The sequence below is a fragment of the Juglans regia genome, chromosome 12, assembly GCF_001411555.2.
Source record: "Juglans regia cultivar Chandler chromosome 12, Walnut 2.0, whole genome shotgun sequence".
NCBI lineage: Eukaryota > Viridiplantae > Streptophyta > Magnoliopsida > Fagales > Juglandaceae > Juglans > Juglans regia.
Window position 1 is genome coordinate 16,997,116 of NC_049912.1, and position 24,857 is coordinate 17,021,972.

Sequence of the window (24,857 nt, forward strand, 5' to 3'; positions counted from 1 at the left end):
ACTTTGCTAGTTCCTAGTTTCATAGTTCGTATTTAAGTGTTTTCACTTGTATACTTCATATGTATTTAAATTATGTCTATCTACTTGCATTAATAAATTTCTTATTATTTATAAAAAAAAATTAATTATTTTTAAATTACCTGGATCTCGTTTGAATAATGAGATGATATGAGATGATTTTTAATGAAAATTGAAAATTAATTATTTTTAATGTTATTATTGTTTAAAAATTTGAAAAAATAGAATTTTTTATTATATTTTATATTAAAATTTGAAAAAATTATAATGATGAAATGAGATAAGATAAAATCATTTTTATAAAATAGACTTAAGATAACCAAACACGAACCGAGCCTATTTCAATGCAGTCTTTGCTAAATTGGAAAGAGAAAATATAAATATCAGCCTATTGTTTATTGAAGCCGCTGCACACTTAATAGATTGAGTGAAAAAAAAAACTAAAACTGTGTGGTGTGCTGCGGTTTTCGCTGATGCGCAGCACAGCCCAATTGAAAATGTAGTATTCGCGAAAAAGGAAGAAAAAATAAACATAAACTGAACAAGGGCGAAAAGTAACGCAGCTGATTTTCGAAGTGCCGTTGTGGGAAGCAGAAGCTGCCGCAACAATGGCGGCAAACTCTCAGGTGAGCTTTAAACCACAGTCTCATATCTTAGGACAATAAACGCTCTGAGATAATTGATTTGGGCTTCCTCGTTCTGTTACTTGTATACGTTTTATGCGTTATTAACGCCCCTCATAAACGTTGCGCAGAAACCAGGTTTCGAAATGTTTCGTTTATTCTCATCTTCGGACAAAGCGGGTCTGGGCTTTCTTGATTCTCCAGAAACACCTCAGCCACCTCCACCTCCTTGTGTCGAAGTACTTTCCTCCGAGGTATTGTTGCTGTTGTTGTTTCTGCTGCTGCTTTTAACTAACCGAGCTCAACAATTTAGGGGTCTGATTGAGATTTTTTCCTGTGAAATAGATATCTGCATCTCTGAAATATACCGTCGAGCCGTTGAACTTGGGGGAGCTTACTTTGCTCAAGGTAACTTTTCTCTTTCCCTCTGGTTTTGTTTCCCAAAAAATGAAGAAAAATCAAAGGAAATAAACATTAAAGGAAAAGAATAATAGTTTTTTTTTTTCTTTTGCTCATGGGAAGGTGAATAGTTCATGTTTCTGTAATTTTGGATTCTAAGACAGTAAAAACTTTCTATTTTATGTAGATTGTAGTTTCACTTTCCAAAATCAATAAAAACAGCACCTAGCAAAGTTGAATTGCTTTATTAGGTTGCGCTTGATGTCCCAGGTAATGGGAATTCTTTTTTTCCGCCTATTTGATTGCCAAGAAAATTGAGGAAATTAAGATTTAAGAAAATAGAATGGACAACAATGTAAGAGGAAGGACAATTTTAATCTTATCTTTTTTGACGATTCAATTTCTGAAATTAATCAGAACATGGCCTGGATAATGGAAGAGTGGAGTTCACTGTCCTGTCTTGGATAATGGAAGCTTCTAAAAAAATTTAAAATTTTAATTTCTTTTATAATTCTTCACATACTAGGGAAAGCCGAATATAATGATCTTTCTTAAAACTTGAGAGTTTCCAGGGTTTGAAATCAATATGGATTGGGTATAGAATGAAAAGTGCCAATTTTTCTATTCATAATTCATGGATGGATTTGAGTCATAATATTAAGCCTAATCATTCCCAACAATTTATAAAACAAGCGATTTGTTCAAGTAAAATACCCTCAAAGTTCAAATCCATCACATGTATTACTTCTCTTCAGGGCCGTGTAAATACGCAAGAGGTTTTTGGTCTATCCAACTCTGATTTAGTCCCAGGAAAATATGAAGGTTTGTAAGAATTCTTCCTTCTTTGCTTCATTTTAACTTGTATTTTTTGTAGTAACTGTTATTTAAATGTAGTTTTCGTATTCATAACTGAACTACTTTGACATCATTGTAATGCACATATTGACATAATTGTGGATACATGTGCTTGCTTTTGGGGTACAGGGGGACTGAAGTTATGGGAAGGTTCACTGGATCTAGTTAAAGCCCTTTGCTCAGAAGTAAAAAATGGCAATTTGTCATTCTGCGGAAAGCGAGTTTTAGAGGTGGGCTCCTAATTTACAGGTGATTCTGTACTGTTCAAAAATGCTTACACATGCTGATACTTGGGATGATAGATCTCATTGCTTTTCATCTTTAACTGAAAATGGAACTGCAATCCCATTGGCCTTTATGACTACTTTTTGATGCAGCAGCTCAATTGCATCATTGATTGCTATTATTTACAACTTACATTTTCCCTTCTAAATGCCCGTGCTCATGTTACATAGCAAGGAAATTCATGTTGGTTTTGTTCATCTAAATGATTCCAGTGGCATGGATGGTTGTTATTGAAGGAATAAGTCTATTGTTTCTATATGATATACTCTCTAATAATACCCAACGTAGTGATCATATTTTGAATTTTTATGAGCTTGTGTACTGAATAGTTTAGATGTAGGCTGTAGGCCAAAGTTATAAAACCTCTCTTTTGATGCTCTAGATGTCAAGATAAGTTGGTTGGAAAGAGAATTTGAGGAGACTTAGGTTGTGGTCCAAGCCCTAAATTGTGATAATGCCCCATGGCCTAATGGATTCTCTTTTGGTTTTTTTTTTTTTTTTCCAAACTTGTCGGGAAGTTGTAAAAGAAGATGTTATGAAGCTATTTCAAGCTTTCCATGCTAATGGTAAATAGATTAGAATCCTCAAATCAACCTTTCTCACTTTTATTCAAAAAAGAAGAAAAACTATGGGCTATGGATATGAGATTTTAGTCTTATTAGTCTAGTAGGAAGGGTCTACAATTTTATTGTAAAATGCTTGCTAATATAGACTTACAAATGCTGTTGGACAAGATAATATTCAGGCCCCAAAGTACTTTCACTAGGGAACAAAAAAATTGGATTCACTCCTCATTGCAAATGAGGGTCTTGATTCAAGAAAGCTTTCAAGTGGGTCAAGTGATGTAATACCTCAGTCCCACATTGGGAACATGAATAACTCACATTGAGGGGATAGGTTATAAAGGTAGTTATAGGAGCTAAGTCCCATATTGGCTACTTACTAGGTGAATTTGGGCGTTATAAATTATTTTATGGAAGTTTCAAACTAACTAGTAGTTTTGGGGTTATTGCCCTGTACCTAGTGGTATCTTTGGATCATTATATATTCAACTTAGATTGTAAGACCAGCCATTAGAAACTAGAGCATTTCATGACTTGGCTTGACAAGGTTGTCAGGAATTTAAGATGGGGATTTGTAACACACCCATCCCACATTGGAAATCTGACATAGGTTGGGTAGGTTATAAAAGTATTCATGGGTGCTAAGTCCCTCATTGGCTCTCAAACTGGGTTTTATGAGTGGTTATAGGAAAGCTTCAAATTAACTAGTCTTTTTGGGGTTGCAGCATAGAAATAGGTATTGTTTTGTCTGAGTTGTTACAAGTGTTCTATGTAAGCTTTTTTTTAGTCGGTAGGTGTTCTATGTATAAAATGATGAGATGTGGTTTTGGGGAGAAGTGGTGGTGTTGGATTATTCACTGAATTTCCAAGGTGAGCTTTACCCTTTTCTTAACAGCACCACTAGAGGCTTTTGTAGTAGTCCGTGAGGTCTATGTCAAGGGAATCCTTTGTCTCATCGTCCTTTTGTTATAGTTATGGAGGCTGATGCAAGCGTTTCTGATGATACATGTAAAGCCCCGTTCCTGGAGGTCTGGAGAGTTAGAATACCTTGAAAAGGAATATTAATGAGTGGTTTGGATTCAGAGATGGGTTGAGATGGTTTGTGAATAGTAGAATAAAAGTTGAATTATTTATTATATTTTGTGTGGAAATTTGAAAAAATTGTTTTGGGATTTGAAAAAGTTGAATTGTTTATTATATTTTGTGTGAAAATTTGGAAAAGTTGTAATGATGAGATGAGATGAGTTGAGGTGGGTTTTAAATGCAAACGAGGCCTTAAACATGGCAAGAAGCGTAGAAGCTTCCTTGAACTGGGGAATCATATCATGCATTTGGCAAAATTTTGGCCATAACATTTTTTTTATAGGTAAAAGGAAAATTTTATTGATATAAAAGGAATTGCCTAAGTACACTAGTAATATACAAACAAGCATGCCTAATTACATCTAGGTACTAGTGAGAGATACAAGCAAGTCATGAAGATTGTCCAAGGCAGGCGTTTCTGATGATACATGTAACGCCCTATTCCCGGAGGTCCGTAGAGTTAGAATACCTTGAAAATGAAGATTAAAGTAAACATGGCAAGAAGTGTAGAAGCTTCCTTGAATTGGGGAATCATCATGCATTTGGCAAAATTTTGGCCATAACTATTTTTTACAGGTAAAAGGAAAATTTTATTGATATAAAAGGAATTGCCTAAGTACACCGATAATATACAAACAAGCATGCCTAATTACATCTAGGTACTAGTGAGAGATACAAGCAAGTCATGAAGATTGTCCGTATTACAAATAATGGCCGAAGCCCAAGAAAGTAAAGTATTGTAGAAAAATCACTTCAGCTCATTTAAAGAACGCTCCATGTCTTCAAAGCACCTCTTGTTACTCTCTAGCCACAAGCACCACATAATGCAGTGAGGGATCATTCTCCACATAGCAACTATCTGGGCATTCCCCCTAATTCATGTCCTGCACCTTAGAATATCCCTAGCTCTTCTAGGCATGACCCAAGCCACCCCTGTCCGATTAAGGTCTCATTTTGTAAACACCTAGCCACCTCACAGTGTAACAAAGGATGATCCACTAATTCCCCGTCTCTCTTGCACATAAAACACCAATCTATTATGATGAGACCACGCTTTCTTAGATTATCCGACATAAGACTCCGCCCAAGAGATGCAGTACATACAAAGAAAGAAATCTCAGAAGGTACTTTGCATTGCCATATAACCTTCCAAGGAAAACTATGATCATTAGATACACCCAAGGCCTTATAGAAGGAGTGCACCGAGAATTTGTTATTTCCACTCAAATACCAAATCATCCTATCATCCATCTCATTGCCCATCGATATTTGCATATAACGAGTCAAAGAAATCAGCAGGTATATCCAACGCCCAATCTTGAGCCACTTTTGAGAAACTTACATTCCAATGGACAGCACCATTAGATAGTACCACTAAGTCAGCCACGAGATCCTCTGTCACAAGAAATTTGGTAGAGCATGGGAAACACCTGCTTTAGAGCCCTTTCACCACACCAGACATGATGCCAAAAATAAACTCTATTACCTCTTCCAATTGCAAATCTGAAAAACTTGGAGAATCTTCCCCATCCAGCTCTAATGTTTTTCCACAATCTCACGCCATGTGTCCCTCTAACTTCCTTAGAACACCAAGCCCCCAACATATACCCATACTTAGCATCTATGACTTCTCTCCATAAACCCTCCCCCTTTCCTATGGTATCTCCACAGCCATTTCCCCAAACGTGCTTTATTGAAAACCCTCACATTACGCTCCCCCAACCCACCACCACATGGAATTGGTGAGCAAACTTTATCCCAACTAGCAAGATGGAACTTTGTTTCCTCCCTAATGCCTCCCCAAAGAAAGTTGCGAAAAATTTTCTCAATATGAGAAGCCACACTTGCAGGTAATGGAAAAAGAGATAAAAAATAGGTAGGGAGGTTAGATAGAGTGCTCTTGGTAAGAGTTAATCGACCAACCTTGGACAAGTATATCCGTTTCCACCCAGCCAATCTTCTTTCAATTCTTTCTAACACACCATCCCAAATAGATTTTGTCTTGAAAGCAGCCCCCAATGGAAGATTGAGGTATTTCAAAGCCAGCGAAGCAACCTTACAATCCAAGATATTTGCCAAGTCCTGAATATTGTGCACACCACCCACGGGAACCATTTCAGACTTTGAGAGATTTGCCTTCAGGCCTGAAACCACTTCAAAGCAAAGTAATACAGCCCTCAAGTACTGCATATAATCGTCGTACGGCTCACAAAATAGTAGTGTGTCATCAACAAAGAGAAGGTGAGATATAGTAACACCTCCCACTGAAAATCCAGCAAGAAAGCCTCTATTCATCACCACTCTCAACATAATACTCAATGCTTCCATAACAACGACAAATAGCAAAGGGGAGTGAGGGTCCCCATTCTTAGTCCCGTAGAGCGATTAAAGAATCCTTCCGGTGCTCCATTCCCCAAAACCGAATAGCGAACCGTAGTTATACAATGCCTAATCCATGAAATCTATCGATCCCCAAAACCACACCTCTTAATTAAATAGCACAAAAGCTCCCAATTAACATGGTCATAAGCCTTTTCCATGTCTAGCTTGTATAAGAGGTGGGTGTGCCCTCCTTGATTCTACAATCTAAGCATTCATTGGCTCTCAATACCGAATCCAAAATTTGTCTCCCCTTCACAAAGACATTCTGAGATTTTGAAATAATACTACTCCTAACTATACTCATGCGATTGGCAAGCATCTTTGAGATTATCTTATATACCCCATTTATGAGGCTAATAGGCCAAAAGTCTTTCACATCCACTCCCCCAACTTTCTTAGGGATAAGAGCAATTAAAGATGCATTAATGCTTTTTTCGGATTTACCAAAGGTGTATAGGAAAGGGTGAGGCAATGGTGGTCTTCATATTCATTCTTTGGTACCCCAAGTTTTGTATTTGTTAGCAAATTTAAAGCACTTAAACAAGATCTGAAAAAATGGAACGCTGAGGAGTTTGGGAATGTTGAAAAGAAAAGACAGTTTCTGCTTGAACAGCTGCAATGTTTGGAGATAAGGGAGGTGTCAGTCTATGCAACAGGCAAGGATTTGGATAGGAAAAAAGGGGTGGTTGCTGAATTGGAAAAGATCACATTAATGGAGGAGATTTCATGGAGGCAAAAATTTAGGGTTCAATGGTTGAAAGAAGGTGATAAGTGCACAACAGTTTTTCATCAAATGGGGAACTCTCATAGGAGGAACAATGCTATAGAAGTTATTCAAGATGGCGAAAACATACTTTCTAATCAAGAGGCCATCAAGGAACTTGTTGTCAATTTTTATGAAAAGCTGTTCAAGGAAGAATATTCGTGGAGACCAAAGCTAAATGGTTTGTCTTTTGATGCAATTGATCAAGACAATGCATAATGGATGGAGAGAGTTTTTGAAGAAGAAGTGCTTGATGTTGTCAAAGGAATGGCTAAAGACAAGGCTCTGGGTCCAGACGGGTTTTCTATGGCTTTTTCCCAAGCATGTTCGGACATTGGGAAGGAAGACATTATGAAGGTATTTCTGGAATTTCATGCTTTTATAAAATTCGAGAAAAGGATCAATGCTACTCTTATAGCTTTGATTCCTAAAAAGGTGGGGGCAGCAACTATGCGGGATTTCAGGCCAAGTAGTTTGGTTAACCGGATTTATAAGATAATTTATAAGGTACTGACCAATCGAATGAGTGCAGTAATGGGAAGAATTATATTAAAGCCACAAAATGCTTTTGCGAGAGGAAGACAAATATTAGATTCGGTGTTAACGGCTAATGAATGTTTGGATCACAAAATTAAATTGGGCGAATCTGGAGTTTTGGTTAAATTGGATATGGAAAAGGTGTTTGATCATGTTTGCTGGGAATTTCTTTTGTATTTGCTTGGTCGATATGGTTTTGGTGAGAGGTGTTGTACATGGATTAAGCATTGTATTTCTATGCCAAGATTCTCCATTTTGTACTTGGATTACGTGGTTTTGGTGAGAGGTGTTGTACGTGGATTAAGAATGGTAACCCGGCTGGTTTCTTCAATAGTTCACGTTGTTTGAGACAAGGAGATCTGATATCTCCTTTCCTCTTTAATCTTGTCATGGATGCATTGAGTAGAATGATTGAAGCGGCGGTGGGTGGTAGTTTTTTGTCGGGTTTTGAAGTGGGCTGTGATTCTCGGAGTAGTGTGATTGTTTCTCATCTACTTTTCGCCGATGACATTAATTTTCAGTGAAGCCAATCAAGAACAACTTTGGTCCTTAAGAGCTCTTTTGCTATGTTTTGAAGCTGTGTTGGGATTGAGAATTAACTTAACCAAGTCTGAAATAGTTCCGGTGGGCTCAGTGTCAAATATTTCAGATCTGGCTAATATTTTGGAGTGTAAAATATCATCGCTGCCTATGACGTATCTTGGTCTTCCCTTGGGTGCCTCGCATAAATTTGTTTCGATTTGGGAAGGAGTGATTGAGAGGTTATCCAACTAGAAAAAATTATATTTGTCTAAAGGTTGTAGAATAACTTTAATCAAGAGTACACTGTCCAATCTTCCAACATATTTCCTTTCTCTCTTTCCTCTACTGGTTGGGGTTTCTATGAAAATTGAAAATATCTATAGGAATTTCTTGTGGGGAGGAAAATAAATTTCATTTTATGAGTTGGGATAAGGTATGTCAACCGATTTCAAATGGTGGTTTGGGCGTGTAACTCGAGGCTTTTTAATAAAGCTCTTTGTAGGAAATGATTATGGAGATATCATTTAGAAAGAGATGCATTATGAAAAAATGTGATGGATGTTAAATATGGGGGTATGTGGGGTAGTTGGTGTTCAAATGAAGTAAAAGGAGCTTATGGGACGGGATTATGGAATTCAATTTGAATGGGTTGGGGGGAGTTTGTTAAACATGTCAAATTTAAGGTGGGGGATGGATCAAGAATTCACTTTTTGCATCATAATTTGTGTGGAGAGTTAACTCTCAATGATGAATTTCCTTCACTTTTTCAGTTTGCAAGGCAGCAAGATGCAACTGTGGCTGATTCATTCTCTTTTTTGAATAATAGGTTTCAATGGACTGTTGACTTCGTGAGAAATGTAAATGATTGGGAAGTTAATGTAATTTCAGATTTTTTCAGCAGACTATGAGTTGAAAATTGTCCAAGGAAGTGTAGACAGATTGGTGTGGATTCATGAAAGAAATTTCAGCTTCTCAGTTCACTCCTTTTGTAATGCTTTAACCTGCCAAGGTGTATGTGATTACCCCTAGAAAAGTATTTGGAAAGTCAAAGTGCCGAATAAGGTAGCTTTCTTTTGTTGGCTGGTGTCTCATGATAAAATTCTGACCACCGAAAATCTACTAAGAAAGCGTGGTCTTTGTATTGTTGATTGGTGTTCTATGTGCAAGAAAGATGGCAAATCAGTTAATCACTTGTTTCTCCATTGTGAGGTGGCTAAAAATTTGTGGAATGCCATTTTTGGAAGGATCGGTATTTCTTGGGTGATGCCAAAGCATGTGGTGAATTTACTAGCTTGTTGGAGGTATGCTGGGCGGAGTCTACGTTTTGCAGCCATTTGGAAAATGATTCCTTCATGCTTGATGTGGTGTCTATGGCTAGAAAGGAACGGGAGATGTTTTGCAGACAAAGTACGATCGTTGGATGAAATCAGGGAATTTTTCTTAAGAGCTGTCTTTGGGCTAAGGCTAATGTAATGAATGGGAATGATGCGTTGGAGTTTTTCTAGTTTTTTCTGTCTTTTTAGTCGCTGTATGTAGGTATTTCCTCTTGTATACTTCTTGTGTACTTGGGTTATGCCTATTTTTGGTAATAAAACTCTTATTAATTATTAAAAAAATATCGCCCCCCACTACATCCCAGCAATCATGATAAAAAGCCATCGAAAACCCATCTGGACCCGGGGCTCGGGGCTTTATCCTTGGCCATCCCACAAATCACCCAAAGAACCTTCTCCACTTCAAAAGGTCTCTCCAACCACGTAGAGCTTAACTGATCAATAGTCTCGTAAGGCATACCATCGAGTTTGGGTCTCCAAGGAGATTTTTCAGCAAGGAGGTCTTTGAAAAAATCAACAATGTGGTTCTTAACAGCATCATAATCCGAGTAAACCTGTCCCTCAACCTGAAGCATCTCGATACTACATTTGTCCCCTTCCTTCAGCCAAAGGGCTTGTGACTTTTGCCTTCAAGAAATTTCCTCCATAAGAAGCACCTTCTCCAGGTCCAAAGTGATGGGTAATTTCCTGCAAGAGTCCTCCATCAAAAGAGGAGCGCTCACCTCCCTTTCCTCCAAACTTCTTAGTACAGTAATCAGAATCATGCATAAGATCTAACAAATGACACATGAATCCACACAAAAGGGATATGCTTTTCAAAACAATGAAATCCATGGATCCAGTGAGAAAGGAAAGAGAGATTCAGCCGCTGAAATTGTTGAAGTGGATCTATTTTGTACAAAACAGTGCTCCTTCCTACAGAGAGACTCCATAGGAGAGCTATCTCTTGTACTCGCCCTTGGCTTGAAGAGTCCCACCTTTTCCTCCACTCCCAGTTGAGGGAGAGGAAAATCAATTGATGTGCCTCTATCCTGAGGAAGCTTCTCAGATTAGAACCCAGAAAGAGAGCAATATTCACTCTCTTAAGCCCATTAACACTCTCAAATGGGGGAAATTTAAAGATTATGGGAGAAGTTTATCTCTAGAATTCTTTTGAGAGAGGTGCAACTATATATAATTTTAATATACCATAAAAAAGCATGCTTTTTAGCACCTGGCGCTTTCCCAATCGTGCACTCTTTGTGCTTTAGTTGTGTTCTATTAGTATGTCTTTGCTTCAGGGTAAGTGCTTTTCCTCTATTGCTTTGCACTTTAGGCATAGCTAAGCATGGGCATGGTTCTTACTAGCTTTTCAAATCTCCCACAATACACCCCCTCAGTACTTTATATATCTGCTCATATTGTTTATACATGATATCCTTTATGTAGATTATTCTCAAGTTGTTCTAAATTTTCCAATGATAATAACTTGCTTTTGATCATCTCACAGTATAGTGGATTTAATAGTTCGATGAAGCTTAAATTTGAATTTCAGATTTAGGCGTGCCAAAATTCAAGATTTGAATTTTTGTAAACTTTGTTCAACCCCTAGGGATAGTTTATTTGCGGTAGTTTATGTACATCACTAAAATCATGTCAAGAAATCTGCTCTGTTAACATATTTTGAGAATATGGTGAATATTGAGACGGATGTCTGTTATCTCTTTTCCCTCTCCTTCCTTGCTACACTTTCACTGAGCTTCCTCTTAACATTTTCAGCTTGGATGTGGTCATGGACTTCCAGGGGTCTTTGCATGCCTTGAGGTGATTTTTTGCTTCATCAGTTGTAATATAAGATATTATAAAATACCCACACAGGTCTCTTAAGCTTCTCTGCTTTCCGTATCAGGGTGCAGCTGCTGTACATTTTCAGGACTTCAATGCTGAGGTCATACGTTGTCTAACCATTCCCAATGTAAATGCAAATCTTTTGGAAAATAATCAACCCTCAGTAGCAAACGTGAGCAATTCTGGTGGTGAGCTTCGTTTCTTTGCTGGTGACTGGAGTGAAATCCATAAACTTCTTCCCCATGTACAAGAGAATGAGAAGGATCTAAACCATAGCTCAGGGCATGGTCAAATTGCTAGTTATGATATTATCTTAATGGCAGAGACGGTTTACTCAATCTCCACTCTCCAAAGCCTTTATGAACTTATAAAGAAGGTATCAGTTTACGGAGTCCTAGACTACCTATTTTTGGCATTTTGAAATTAAGTAGTTGCTTGAGCTCTAAAAGCTTGTAATTCACAGTGCACAAGCTGTCCTCATGGAGTTGTTTATATGGCGGCAAAGAAGCATTATTTTGGAGTGGGTGGGGGAACACGGCAGTTCCTGTCTCTGGTGGAGAAAGATGGTGAGTCAGATCTGCTTAAAGTTTTTTCACAGAAAATTCCGAAGGAAATATATGACATAAAATTTTCACATTCGTTTCTCTCCCTTCCCTTAGGCTCCTACGTGTCAATGGTAAAGGAAGCAAAAACATTGACAGCATGCCACTGTAATGCATGACCAGCCTTTGCCTTAGTGATAAGTCTTGTACACTTTCAATTACTTTCTTAAAAAATGATTTCTTGGACAAAAAACCTATACAGCCCAAGAGCATGAAGACTCGGAAAATTTGTTTATTATGTAGTCTTTATGTCATAGATCCATAGTTAATATTCCCCATATACACACTATATGTAATTCCAAGAAGATATATAGTTCACGAGTTATGCATCCATGCTTGACGTTTGGTTCTTGTCATGGTTGAATTTTGGTGAAATGTACTCACATGGTGCAGAATACCTGTTAAATGGTCCCCTTTTTCCTCTCTTCAGGTATTATGGCAGCTAGCCTGGTTGCCGAAGTCGCAGATGGTTCGTCCAATGTTCGAGAGGTATGGAAGCTTTCGTTTGTGTAGATCTGGATTTTGAGTTATGTGGCTGGAAGCAATCATTGTCCAACTAGCATTTGACAAATTTTAGTATTTCTCATAGGCTTTTTCAAATTTTTATAGTTGGGTTTTTGTTTTTATTAATTGTTATTACTATTATCATTGGTGTTAGTCTTAGTAACCTGGTGTTTCTCTATTATTATGCTTTAAATCTTTGTGTGCATTACAATTTTGGTTGGCCAGTTTACTTGAGGAAGTGATCGGTTATATTATTGATATGATGTGATATGCCCCAATTGCATAAATGAGAACATCTATTTGCAAGTCTGCTTTTTTTTAATAATTAAGATAAATTCCACAGCAAGTGGTGTATTTATTTTTATATGCAGAATTGTAAGCAGTTAAGAATCTCAGAATTAAGCAACAATACATAACTCTGCCTGTGTCTATGCTACATGGTTAGTTCCAAGATGTTGGTGTGTCAATATGGTTGGTTTAATCTAATCTGAATGTTGAACAACGTTGACAGCTGATTTAATTTAATTGACATTCAAGGCAAGGCTTTTGAAAGCAAATTCTATTTATCATTCATTTTACCATCTTCTTCTCAATATTCTATGATGTGGCATCAAATGATTGGTTTACAAGTTAGGCAACATGTAGTCTCCAAATTTTTTTTTTTTTTGATAAAACAAATTGCATATAGTAATAACGGACATTACAACTTTAACTTGAAACATTCATTACAAACCAACTACAATACTAATGGCTCCCCAGTATACAACTGTGATTGACATGGTTTAGTCTATGCTGCAAGCCTCTCTCAAACCATTTGAGAGACAACATAATTATGTCCAAAATAGGGTTAAACAAACTCCATATTCAGTTAAAGACGGAGTAGAGGAAACTCTCTATGGACAAAAGTCCAAGAGACACTCTATAGATGATAAAAGGACGTAACAGAAAGTCTCCAATTATTTAATACCCTATAATTGGATGGTGGAAGGTTGATGATAAAAAGGGATTATGGATGGCATTATTCTTTTTGAAATACATGTCAATCTATGTTTACGTCTGTTAACATTATGTCACCATTAGAATACATCACTTCACTGATATACATGGATTGCAAATTTAATGTGAAAACAACAATTTATTCTCTCAAAACGTCCCTTCTTTTGCAATATAACCAACAACTTATTAAAGTTGCTATGTAGTCCTATGTTTTTGGAATTGCAGTTGCAATGTATCCCTTATTAAGATCTAACCTAAAAAATAAAAGAAGAGTAACTTCTAGCAATAGTTTATATAGTTTGGTGTTTGAAACCAAGAAGTGGAAAAAAATCATTGCATAGTCTCAAGTCTCGTTTGTTTTCACAGATAAGATGAGATGAGTTGAGATTAAAATTAAAAGTTAAAAAAAATATTGTTAAAATATATTTTTTTAATATTATTTTTGTTTTGGAATTTGAAAATTTTGAATTGTTTATTTTATTTTGTGTGAGAATTTGAGAAATTTGTAATGATTAGATGAGATGTGATGAGTTGAGAGAAGTTGTAAAAACAAACTAGACCTTAAATTAAAGAAAAAAAATATTTATAATCTCGCTCATTGACACATGAAAAACGCTACTAACAATATCGGCTAGGATAAAAAAATTGTGTTGTAACATTTTACCTAAACAGTAAAGGGTTTCACAATAAATAATTTATTTACAAATCACAAAGATTTAAAAGTTGGTTCCAACAATTATAGACGTACGATGATAATGTCATAGAGCCAACAATCAATGAGGTTTCGATCAGGAGCCAGTCCTACAACGATAATACTTAGAGCAACCTCTACTAGGAGGATTTGATGGGGGTGGTAGACAGCCTCCATTTTGACTATACGCTTGACCTCTACCTCCGCCATTGCAGACTGGCTGGTTTGGGTTCAGAACCCCATATGAGATCCTTTTCTGTTCTGCAAGAAACCTTCGACTTGTCTCTGACTCCATCAACAGCTCATGATCTTCTTCTTCGTTGCACTCTGCAATCGAACCGTAGCATGGCGGGTAACCATAGCCGCTCGCCGGTGAAGCTGCACCGTCGATGAGATGGAGGAGGCCCAGGGCAAGAAGGCAGCAGAATTTGAGAGACTTCACGCGAGAGATAGACATTGTTTCCATTTCAAATGTGGTTTGATTACTACGTACTCTTCCAACTTTTTAAGCACTTCAGAGAGAGACAGACTTTTTGCAAAAAGCTATAGTGGAAGCCGCACTTCACCAACCCCATGAGGATATTGTAGCATTTGTTTACTTTTCATGTGCCACTTTTTACGTACATGATATTTTGGTATAGTATTGCCTTTGGATGGGTTAGGTCGATGTTTAGAAATAAAAGTGAGAGTCAAATAATTATTGAAGCTGTGACATAATTAGGATTCTTTTTACTCTCCATTGGAAAGTTTATAGAAGAATAGAGCGGGATGTAATATAAAAGAATGGAAATGAAATCAATGAAACAAAGCGAAATGGAAAGTATGATATTTTTTAAAAAGTGAAGAGCTTGCTCTAAAAAAAACCTAATTTGTCTCCATCTTAGTGGACCACAACTTTTGCTGACATGGCTAGCTGAGAAATTCTATAGGCAACCGGCCTGCGTTCCCGCTGCAGCCTCGCGGTTGACGTGGAATTATTTAAAAAAAAATAACAGAAACCTAATGAATCAAAGACAGTTCTTGAAGTCCTTCGTCTTAGACCCATCGAAACCCCCATCCCTGCCCCATCATCTCCAAATCACAATGGACCTCCCACGACAACCGCAGACCTCTCTCTCACCCATGATGACGACTGCGACTCAAAGATCTGGACTGTGTGAAGTCCTTCGTCTTCGACCCATCAAAACCCCCATCCCCACGTCTTCCCCTTGCCCCATCATCTCTGAATCATAGTGGACCTCACGACGACCGCAGACCTCTCTCTCACCCACGACGACGACTGCGACTCAAAGATCTGGACTGTGTGACCATGGCGACCGCAACAATCGGAATCCTTCACCCACGAAGGTGACCACAAACGGAATGCTTCACTCCCACTCTCTGGTTTCGCTCTCGCACGAACACAGAAGCCACGTCTTTTTTTGTTCTTTTCAAGAATTGTCTTTGATTCATTAGGTTTCTGTTTTTTTTTTTTTTTTAAATAATTCCACGTCAGCCGCGAGGCCGCGGTGGGGACGCAGGCCGATTGCCTAAAGAATTTCTCAAGTTTTTTTTCTCTCTCGATACCTATCGTTTGTTCTCCTCCCCTAGGGTAGCCGCATGGCTACTCCAGAGGCCCCGCCAAGCCCCCAGGCTATGGCAGGACGCCGTTTGTTCACTAATGTTGTTGTGGACCCCCGAAACCGCTCCCTGAGGTTGACATTCATATGAGATGTCCAAGTTTTAAGGAGGGGGAGATGTTTTTCCAATTCTCTAAGGATGAAATCAAGCGCTCTGCCGCCCCGTTCCGATTCTCTGTTATATTAAAATTCTTACTCAAACGACCATCTCTCGATCATATTAGAAGATTTATCAAACAAAGATTGGGATTGAAAGTTCCATATGTTGTGGAAGGAATGAGGAAATAGGCAAACGTGATGGTTCGCATGACAAACAAGGAAGATTAATGCACTGCCATGGCAAGGGAATTTTTCAATATTGAGGGAGTTTCGTACTGCATTTTCCATTGGTCACCAGATTTTGAGGAGGACAAAGAACCTATTAAGGCACCGGTGTGGTTGTTCCTACCCGGTCTGCCACCAAAATTTTATCACGTTTCCATGCTGAAAAATTCTCACTGGAGGTACTTTTGCAAGATTCTTGAAGAGAGATAATGCTACTGCCTGTGTTTCACGCCCAGAAGGGACCAGATGCTGTGTGAAAATGGATATCACCCAACTTGTACGAAAGGGTTTTTGGATTGGGGCTCCTGGTGAAATGGGTAGCAGGTTTCAAGAGGTAGTTTTTGAAACTCTGCCCACTTTTTGCCATAGGTGTCATGTTCAAGGTCATTCGGACACAAACTGCCATTTATTAAAACAAATCTACAAATGCAGTGGGAGAAGTAGTGCAGATGAAACAAAAAGAAGCAAACAGGATTTGGCGACAGGTTGAACGAATCAAGAAGTCTCCTGAGGAGATAAGGAAAATTCGCAGAGATGAGATTCTTAATAGGATTCAGGCTAGACATCACTCAGGGGTGTCATCGGGTGAAGTCTTGTATGGTTCCAAGGATGGGATTGTGATGGGAGTGGAGGCGTTTACAAAGGAGAGGGAAGCGGTGGAATGTGAAGATCATGAAAATCCCGAAGGTAATTTTTTAAAGGTCATGGAGGAGGTTGGATCCCCACGGGATGCCTATCAACTCTTGGCTGAAAAGCTGAAGTCCCCTTGAAGTTCTTTAAAATTGGTAGATGAACTGTTGGAGTATGAACTGGGACTTGTTGCACAACGAGTTATTGATGATATGGAGAGGGAGAATGAGATGGAGTCCACTTTGGTAGCAAAAGAGGATTCGGTTTGTGTTGTCTCAGACTCTGACATGCCGAATGAAGATGGTGACCAATTAAGGAAGATTTATGAATCTGATCCAGACATGGAAGTGCCTATTCGAGACTTGTGGAATTTAGAGAGGATGAATTCTAGGGTTTTTTTTTTTTTTTTGGGGGGGGGTCACCACTAGATCCAAAAAACATGTTTAACACCCTTACATTGAATATTCAAGGTGTGCATTCGTCTATAAATGGTTTATCCCGGTTAATGAAGAAGTTAAAACCACATATTGTTGCAATCATGGAACCTTTTTTGGATGACAAAAACATTCAGTGATGGGCTCGTCGTTTAAAGCTCCATAACTATGCTTTTAATTTGCAAGAGGGTGGCAAGATTTGGTTGTTTTGGGACGATGATCTACATTTTACACCTGTTATGGACACTAATCAACTTTTGGGTGGCAAGAGTTGGTTCTCGCTTGGGGAGGAAAGGATGCTTGTTACTTTTGTCTATGCCAACTGTTTTCGACGTTTGAGTATGGAGTTGGGGGATGAGATTTGAAGCCTAGACAATGAGGGGAGGCCATGGTTCTTGGCGGGGGAGACTTCAACATTATTCGGCATGATAGTGAAAAGGTAGGGGGGATACATTGAGAAGGTGCTTGAGCAATTTGAAATGACCAATTCTAAATCAATGAGTGCCCCACTCGCAACACATTTTAAACTTTCAGCATCTTTATCTCCGCAAAATGATGAGGAGGAACAATCTATGTCACGTGTTCCTTATTCCAATGCAGTGAATAGTATCATCTATGCTATGGTTTGTGCTCGTCCAGACATTTCATAGGCCTTAAGCGTTGTTAGTAGGTATATGTCTAATCCGAGTAAAATTAATTGGCAGGTTATGAAATGGATACTTCAATATTTGAAGAACACTTCGAATGTTGGCTTGGTCTTTAATAAAGGAAACGACGTCAGTTGAAGCATCGTTGGTTATGTTGACTCTGATTATGTTGGGGACTTAGATAAGAGAATATCTCTGACAAGGTATGTCTGCCATTAGTTGGAAAGCAACTACAATCAACAGTTGCTTTATCAACTACAGAAGCAGAATATATAGTAGCAGTAGAAGCAATGAAGGAGGCCATTTGGTTGTGGGCTTTGGTCAGTGACTTGGGGCTACAAAAAGAGAGAACCTCTGTGTTTGTGACAACCAGAGCGCAATACTTTTGACCAAAAATCAAATGTGTCATGAGAGGACCAAGCACATCGATATTAGATATCACTTCCTTTTGGAAGTTGTTACATAAGAGTAATAGCAGTCCAGAAGATTGCAACCACCGAGAATCCAGCTGATATGATGACGAAACCAGTTCCCGTATACAAGTTCAAACTTTGTTTGGACTTGATAGGTGTTCGATATTTGTGAGCCCCTTAGGGGATTTGATGGAGTCGATTTGGTGGGATTCACTTTGTTCAGGCTTGACAGAATTCAAGCCAAAGTGGAAATTTGTTGGAATTGTGGCTTGATTCTTGTTGAAAAAACGTCATTCCAGATTGTTCGCTCAACGCCTGCTCGATATACAGCTCGAGTTAACTTTAGACAGCTTGTTCGCTTGTCACCTGCTCGATATACAACTCAAACGAACTTTAGACAGTGCTCGCTCGATACTCCGTTCGAGTAAATGTTCAAATAACCTAGTACTTACGCCATTTTATATATAAACATATTTTTCGTAAAGAGATATATACAGTGTTGCGGCCAATATACAAATAAAAAATAAAAAGTGAGAGAAAAAATTCTTTTGTGAGATTCTTAAGAGCTCATTGGTTATATTGGGACTTTGAGATTGAGGACTTTTGTGATTACATAATGAATTCATTATGACCGACCTTGTCAATGGACGTAAGCTTGTTTAAGTAGAACCACTTAAATCTTGATATTCTATATGTGTGATTGTTGATTTTACTATTTCCAAAATGTTGATCTATAAAATAACTAGTTATTTGGTGTTCTCTATGTGATTGTCGATTCTTCTTCAAATGGAATGGCAACAATTTTTCACTGTGCAGGAGCTAGAAGACTTCCTTAACATCTCTGCATCACTCCGTACATTTTCTTTCTCAAGTCTCACTTTTAATTTTGGAAAGGTTAATTCATAATAGTCTTTTTAAATATCATTCTTTAACCATCCCTAAATATGATATCATATAAGTGATAAATACACCAAACGATTAATTTCTCACATATCTGGAGGATGCCGCTACGTCGTTAGATTGCCATCATCTAGGCTAGGGGTGTAAATTCAAATCAGAAAATCGAAAAATCGGTCCGGACCGGACCGGTTTTACCGGTTTTGAATCGGTCCGGTCCGGAACCGGTTCTTAGAATGTGAAAACCGGCCGGTTCCGGTCCGATTCCAGTTTTAAGATTTTTCAGACCGGACAAACCGAAACCGGACCGGACTGGTTGATAAAAAATATATATATAAAATAATATTTATATTATTGTATATATAACTTTTATACAAAATATTATATATATATATATTAATATATATAAGTTTAATATATTATGTATAATTATAAATTTTTATGTGAAATTTTTATATATAATATATATAATTATATATATTCATTTATGAAATAATTTCTTATTATAATTTATAAATTATTACATAAAATGTTAATACTAAATCACTAATAGTTTATAACTAATATTAATAGTCTAATATAGACTAATGACTATAGTTATACTTATAATTAATACTACAAGTTTTTACTAAAAATTTATAACTAATACTAATATTAAATATATAGTTTATAACTAATACTAATATATAACTTATAACTATAGCTATAGTCTAATACTAATATATAACTTATAACTATAGCAATAGTCTAATACTAATACTATTATATAGTCTAATATATTTTAATAAAAATATAAAACAGTTTTTTTTAAATCAATTTTTTTTTTTATAAACAAATTTTTAATGACAAATTGTGAAACTTACATTTTAAAAAAATCAAAAAATCGGACCGGACTGGACCGGAAACCAGTAAAACCGGAAGTACCGATTTAGGAGGGTAACCGGTGCATAATCGATTTTAAAAAATATAAAATCGATACATACTAATTCGGTCTTAAATTTTATCCAAAACCAAACCGAACTGGATCGGTTACACCCCTAATCTAGGCTAGTGTTGGAATGGTGATATTTGTAATAACGTGGATATCAATTATTTTGTTAGTGGTGATATTTTAATAAAATAATAATTATCTAAAATGAATATTTTCATAATATATTTTAAAAATAATTTTATTATATAACCTCTTCTTTTTATTTTTTGAATTAATTTATATTTTGATTTAGTTTATAAATTTAGATTAATTTAAAATAATACATAATTATATGACATTATATATGAAGAGATATTACAAATATAAAAAAATATGAGAATATTATTAATAATTAGAAAAAATATTTAAAATAAATAAAAAAAATTAAAAAGTATAATATTTAAATAATGCAAAAAAAAATTAGATAAAATGATATATAAAAGTTAGCATGTAAAATAGAAAAAATAAATTTTAACGATGTATTTTAAAAAATAAGATCAAGAAACCATTGAGAGTATTTTTCTGGACAGTCCTAAGTGATTTATTTTTAAATATACTAATATAAATATACTAAAATATTAACTTTGCCGCTCACCCACTCAGGGTGAACAATTTAAGGATCCTAACAGTCCAACTGCCAGCCAGCCCACCTGGGATATGCGGATAAAAGTCCATAGGAAAATGCCAGTAGAGCATCATAAGACAAGGGTATTCCATTTCTGGAAAGAAGTCTGAAGTATAGGAAAGCGACATACAATTCGGAAAGAGTAATGCCATTTTGGAAAGAGAATTGAAACAAAATAACTAGTTATTTTATATACCAACATTTCTCATACCAAAATTGAATAATATTTTGGAGAAATATGATACGGGAAAGTCACAAAATAAGACAATAGTGCTAGGAAAATAGTGGTAGCTCTTTTTTCCCCATTTATAGTAATGAAATGATAAGAAATGCAGCAAAACTCAAGAGTGCAGCCGTTACAATACACCTCCCACTTGGTCCCATCCATATTTATTCATTCAAAAACCCAACCTGGTCTTCATTCAAAGGAGACCCGTCAATTTCCTCCCATACCATTCCACCAACAAACACAAACCCTCCCAAAATCAACTCTAGCATCCTACCACAAACACTCAAAGCCGTTCAAATATCCAAATATTATATATTTTTCTCACTTTCTTGAATCTCTCAATACCTGTAGTGAGCAGGCTTGTAAGGTCCCTCAATGGGCACGCTAATGTAATCAGCCTGGTCCTTGCTGAGTTTGGTGAGCTTGGCCCCAAGCTTGCCAAGGTGAAGCGCAGCAACCTTCTCATCAAGGTGCTTAGGCAACACATATACCTTCTTCTCGTATTTTCCACTTGTCTTCTCCTTCCACAACTCCAGCTGGGCAATCACCTGGTTTGTGAAGGAACAGGACATCACAAAACTAGGGTGCCCTGTGGCACAACCCAAGTTCATGAGCCGACCCTCGGCCAAAACAATGATGCCTGAGTTGGTCTCGGGGAATACCCACCTGTCTGTTTGAGGCTTGATGGTGATGCGCTTCACGCCCGGGTAGTTCTCAAGCCCAAGCATGTCAATCTCATTGTCAAAGTGGCCAATGTTACAGACAATGGCATTGTTCTTCATCTTCTTCATGTCACTCACCATGATGATGTCCTTGTTACCAGTGGTGGTAACGAAGATGTCAGCCTCTGAAACAACATCCTCAAGGGTCAGGACAGGGATGCCTTCCATGAGGGCCTGGAGAGCACAAATTGGATCAATCTCGGTCACAATCACACGGGCACCAGCTTGCTTCAAGGCAGAAGCACAGCCCTTTCCAACATCACCATATCCACAGACCACAGCAACCTTGCCAGCAATCATAACATCAGTAGCTCTCATCAAGCCATCAGGGAGGGAGTGGCGGCAACCGTACAAGTTATCGAACTGTATAAACCAAGATCACAGCCACTATTAGATCAAACAAGAGAAAGGAATCTGACAGTTAAAAAGTATCCAATTTGAAAAGAAAAACTCGACTTTGATTTGGTAGGTACAAACAAAGATCTGTTTGTTAGTTGAGAAGTTGTTGAAAAATGAACAGTGAATCCGTCCAACAAGTATTTTGCAATCTTAGAAAATCGACAAAGGCTCGATTCCGACAAAGACATGAAGCAAAGCAAAGAAAGCATTGGATCTTAGATTCGAAATCCTACGAAACAATATTCAAATGATACACTAGAATAAGCACATGATTTTATTGTCACTTTTCTTGCAGAGAACAAAAGAATAACAAAGCAAAGATTCGAAATTAAACAAGCATTTCTTGGCCACAGTTTTTACGAGGCCTCAACTAATCAAAACGAATGCGTTTCGTTGAATAAGTACAACAGAGCAAAGTAAACATAGAAAAACAGAGCCTTCATACTTCAGATCTGGTTCAAAACCCATAAGATCAGTAAGATCAATACCTAAATCAGCTTCAATGAAGGAGAACCAGATTACGAATAAAAACCTAACAGATCTGAAGCAAAATCCCTATAACTAGAGGGGGAACGGAACACTATCCAGATCCAAACAAAATCACACAGATCTACAACTACAAGCAGTGAGCAAAACAAATAAATTTTTACCTTGCTCTTGGTGACAGAGTCGTTAACGTTAATAGCGGGGAACAGCAAAGTACCATTTAACTGCATCTGGTAGAGCCTTTTAACCCCGGTTGTGGTCTCCTCCGACACTCCGACCAGTCTGTCCTTCATCTTGTGGTACCTCTTGGGATCGGTCTTGAGCCCATCTCTGATAATGGTGAGCACAATCTGGAACTCAGCGTTGTCGGTTGAGGCAGGGTCAGGGAGTGTCCCGTCCTTCTCGTAGATCTCCTCGGCCTTGACACCCTCGTGGATCAAGAGGGTGGCGTCACCACCGTCATCGACGATAAGGTCGGGGCCGCCGCCGGGGCCCCAGTCGAGGGCGCGCTCGGTGCACCACCAGTACTCCTGGAGGGTCTCGCCCTTCCAGGCGAAAACCGCAGCGGAGTCGCGAGCAATGGCGGCTGCGGCATGGTCCTGGGTGGAGAAGATGTTGCAGGAGCACCAGCGGACCTCGGCGCCGAGGGCAGTGAGGGTCTCGATGAGGACGGCTGTCTGGATGGTCATGTGGAGGGAACCGGTGATCCTGGCTCCCTTGAAGGGCTGGGAGGGACCGAACTCAGAGCGGCAGGACATGAGCCCAGGCATCTCGATCTCGGCGAGCTCGATCTCGAGTCGGCCGAAGTCAGCCTGAGACATGTCTTTGACCTTGTACTCACGGCCAGCCGTGGTTTTCTCCACTACCAAAGCCATCTTCTGAAAATATAGACGGAATGACGAACAGAGATTTTCAGATTGCGGAGAGGAGGGAGAGTGAGTGAGCGAAGCGAGGATGGGAGAAGCAAGAGTTGGTTTAAATAGCCTAATAGGTTAGATCTCTAGGATTGACGGTCCCGATCTCTCTGTTGGGTTGGTGGATTTGGTAAATGACAACGAAACGTTTTTGCTTGCGATACGGAACATCATACGGGAAAGCCGTCTGGGTTCAGCGGTTCAACCAGATGGACAAAGATGCTAGACGTAAGCGGGTTATGTTTTCATTGGTTGTTTCCTAAGGATGTACAATAATGTCGTGCGCTTTCCCGCACTCGGTCCGGTTTTTTCTGGCTTAGTTTTTGTTTTTTTCTTCCCTAAGCAAACATTATTTATTTTTATGCATGTGAGCACCGACATAGTGATTTACTTCCACTTGTCTAATCTCCGATTCATATTTGTACGGTGAGGCGAGAGTCGTGATAGAAAATTATAACTTGAATAAGAAATTTTAAAAATATTAATTTTTAATATTATTATTATTTAAAAATTTTAAAAAAATTAAATTATTTATTATATTTTATATAAAAGATTGAAAAAATTGTAATAATGAGATGAAATAAAACACTTCTTGTATCCAAATAAGACTTTAGACTTTTTTTTTAACTTTTTTTTAGTTTCATATTTAGCTCAATTTTAAAAAATAATTTTTTGTGGATTTTTAAATTTTAATTTAAAAATTAAAATTTAATCATTCACTGCTGATTTATTTCTATACTAATATCTAACTTATTTTTTTACTAAACTTATACTATAATATCTAATTACAGGTTATCATATTATAGTATTACATATAGTGTCCAATTACATGTTATTATACTATAATATTAAGGTTAATTACATTTTACCCCTTTGAACTTTCACATGTGCCTCCAAAATTAATAATTGTATTAAAATGGACCATCAAACTTTCAAAATTTCTCAATCTCTCCCTTTTGTCTACCAGCAGTGTCAAACCTAACAGATATTTACTGTAAAGATGTAATTTTCATTTAATTTATTATCATTGACCATATAAAATATAAAATATATGTGCTATTAATTAATAATAAATTATTAATCATTAATCATATATAAAATTATTTTATACCTAATTTGCAAGGAAGTATGAATAATCTATATACATATATTATTTACATATATTATTTTATATGGTCAATGATAATAAATTAGATAAAAATTACATCTTTGCAATGAATGTTATACACAAAAGCAACACGTGCAATGAATTTTCATTAGATTTAACGCTACTGATAGACAAAATGGGGAATTGAGAAGTTTTGAAAATTTGAGGGTCCACTTTGATGTAATTATTAGTTTCGGAGGCACATTGTAAATTGAATGAAAGTTTGAGAGGCATAGTGTTATTAACCTATAATATTATGTGTTATTAACTTATGATATTAGACTTATTTTTATACTAAACTTATATTATAGTGTCTAATTACATGTTATTATGTTATACTAGTTTCTAACTTAGTTATAACTTATTTCTATACTAAAATTATTTCTAGTGTCTAATTACATGTTATTATACTTTAAT

The 24,857-nt window shown here is 37.3% G+C and overlaps 3 protein-coding genes across 3 annotated transcripts; 1 reads left to right on the plus strand and 2 right to left on the minus strand.

The window, feature by feature from the left end:
* Nucleotides 1-453: 453 nt before the first annotated feature.
* LOC109011700 (histidine protein methyltransferase 1 homolog) lies at nt 454-12,590 on the plus strand. Its single transcript, XM_018992995.2, has 9 exons — nt 454-644; nt 773-895; nt 987-1,049; nt 1,796-1,862; nt 2,025-2,125; nt 11,123-11,167; nt 11,253-11,567; nt 11,655-11,757; nt 12,224-12,590. Exons 1-9 carry the CDS (start codon nt 627-629, stop codon nt 12,304-12,306), a joined length of 918 nt encoding a protein of 305 aa, XP_018848540.2. The 5' UTR covers nt 454-626; the 3' UTR covers nt 12,307-12,590.
* Nucleotides 12,591-13,972: 1,382 nt separating this feature from the next.
* Nucleotides 13,973-14,494, minus strand: LOC118344061 (protein RALF-like 32). Its single transcript, XM_035683853.1, has one exon. It carries the CDS (start codon nt 14,448-14,450, stop codon nt 14,082-14,084), a length of 369 nt encoding a protein of 122 aa, XP_035539746.1. The 5' UTR covers nt 14,451-14,494; the 3' UTR covers nt 13,973-14,081.
* A 6,320-nt stretch (nt 14,495-20,814) lies between these two features.
* LOC109011698 (adenosylhomocysteinase) lies at nt 20,815-23,351 on the minus strand. The gene is made up of 2 exons (XM_018992994.2): nt 22,544-23,351; nt 20,815-21,857 (listed from the first exon to the last, which is right to left on the minus strand). Exons 1-2 carry the CDS (start codon nt 23,252-23,254, stop codon nt 21,111-21,113), a joined length of 1,458 nt encoding a protein of 485 aa, XP_018848539.1. The 5' UTR covers nt 23,255-23,351; the 3' UTR covers nt 20,815-21,110.
* Between the last annotated feature and the right edge of the window lie 1,506 nt (nt 23,352-24,857).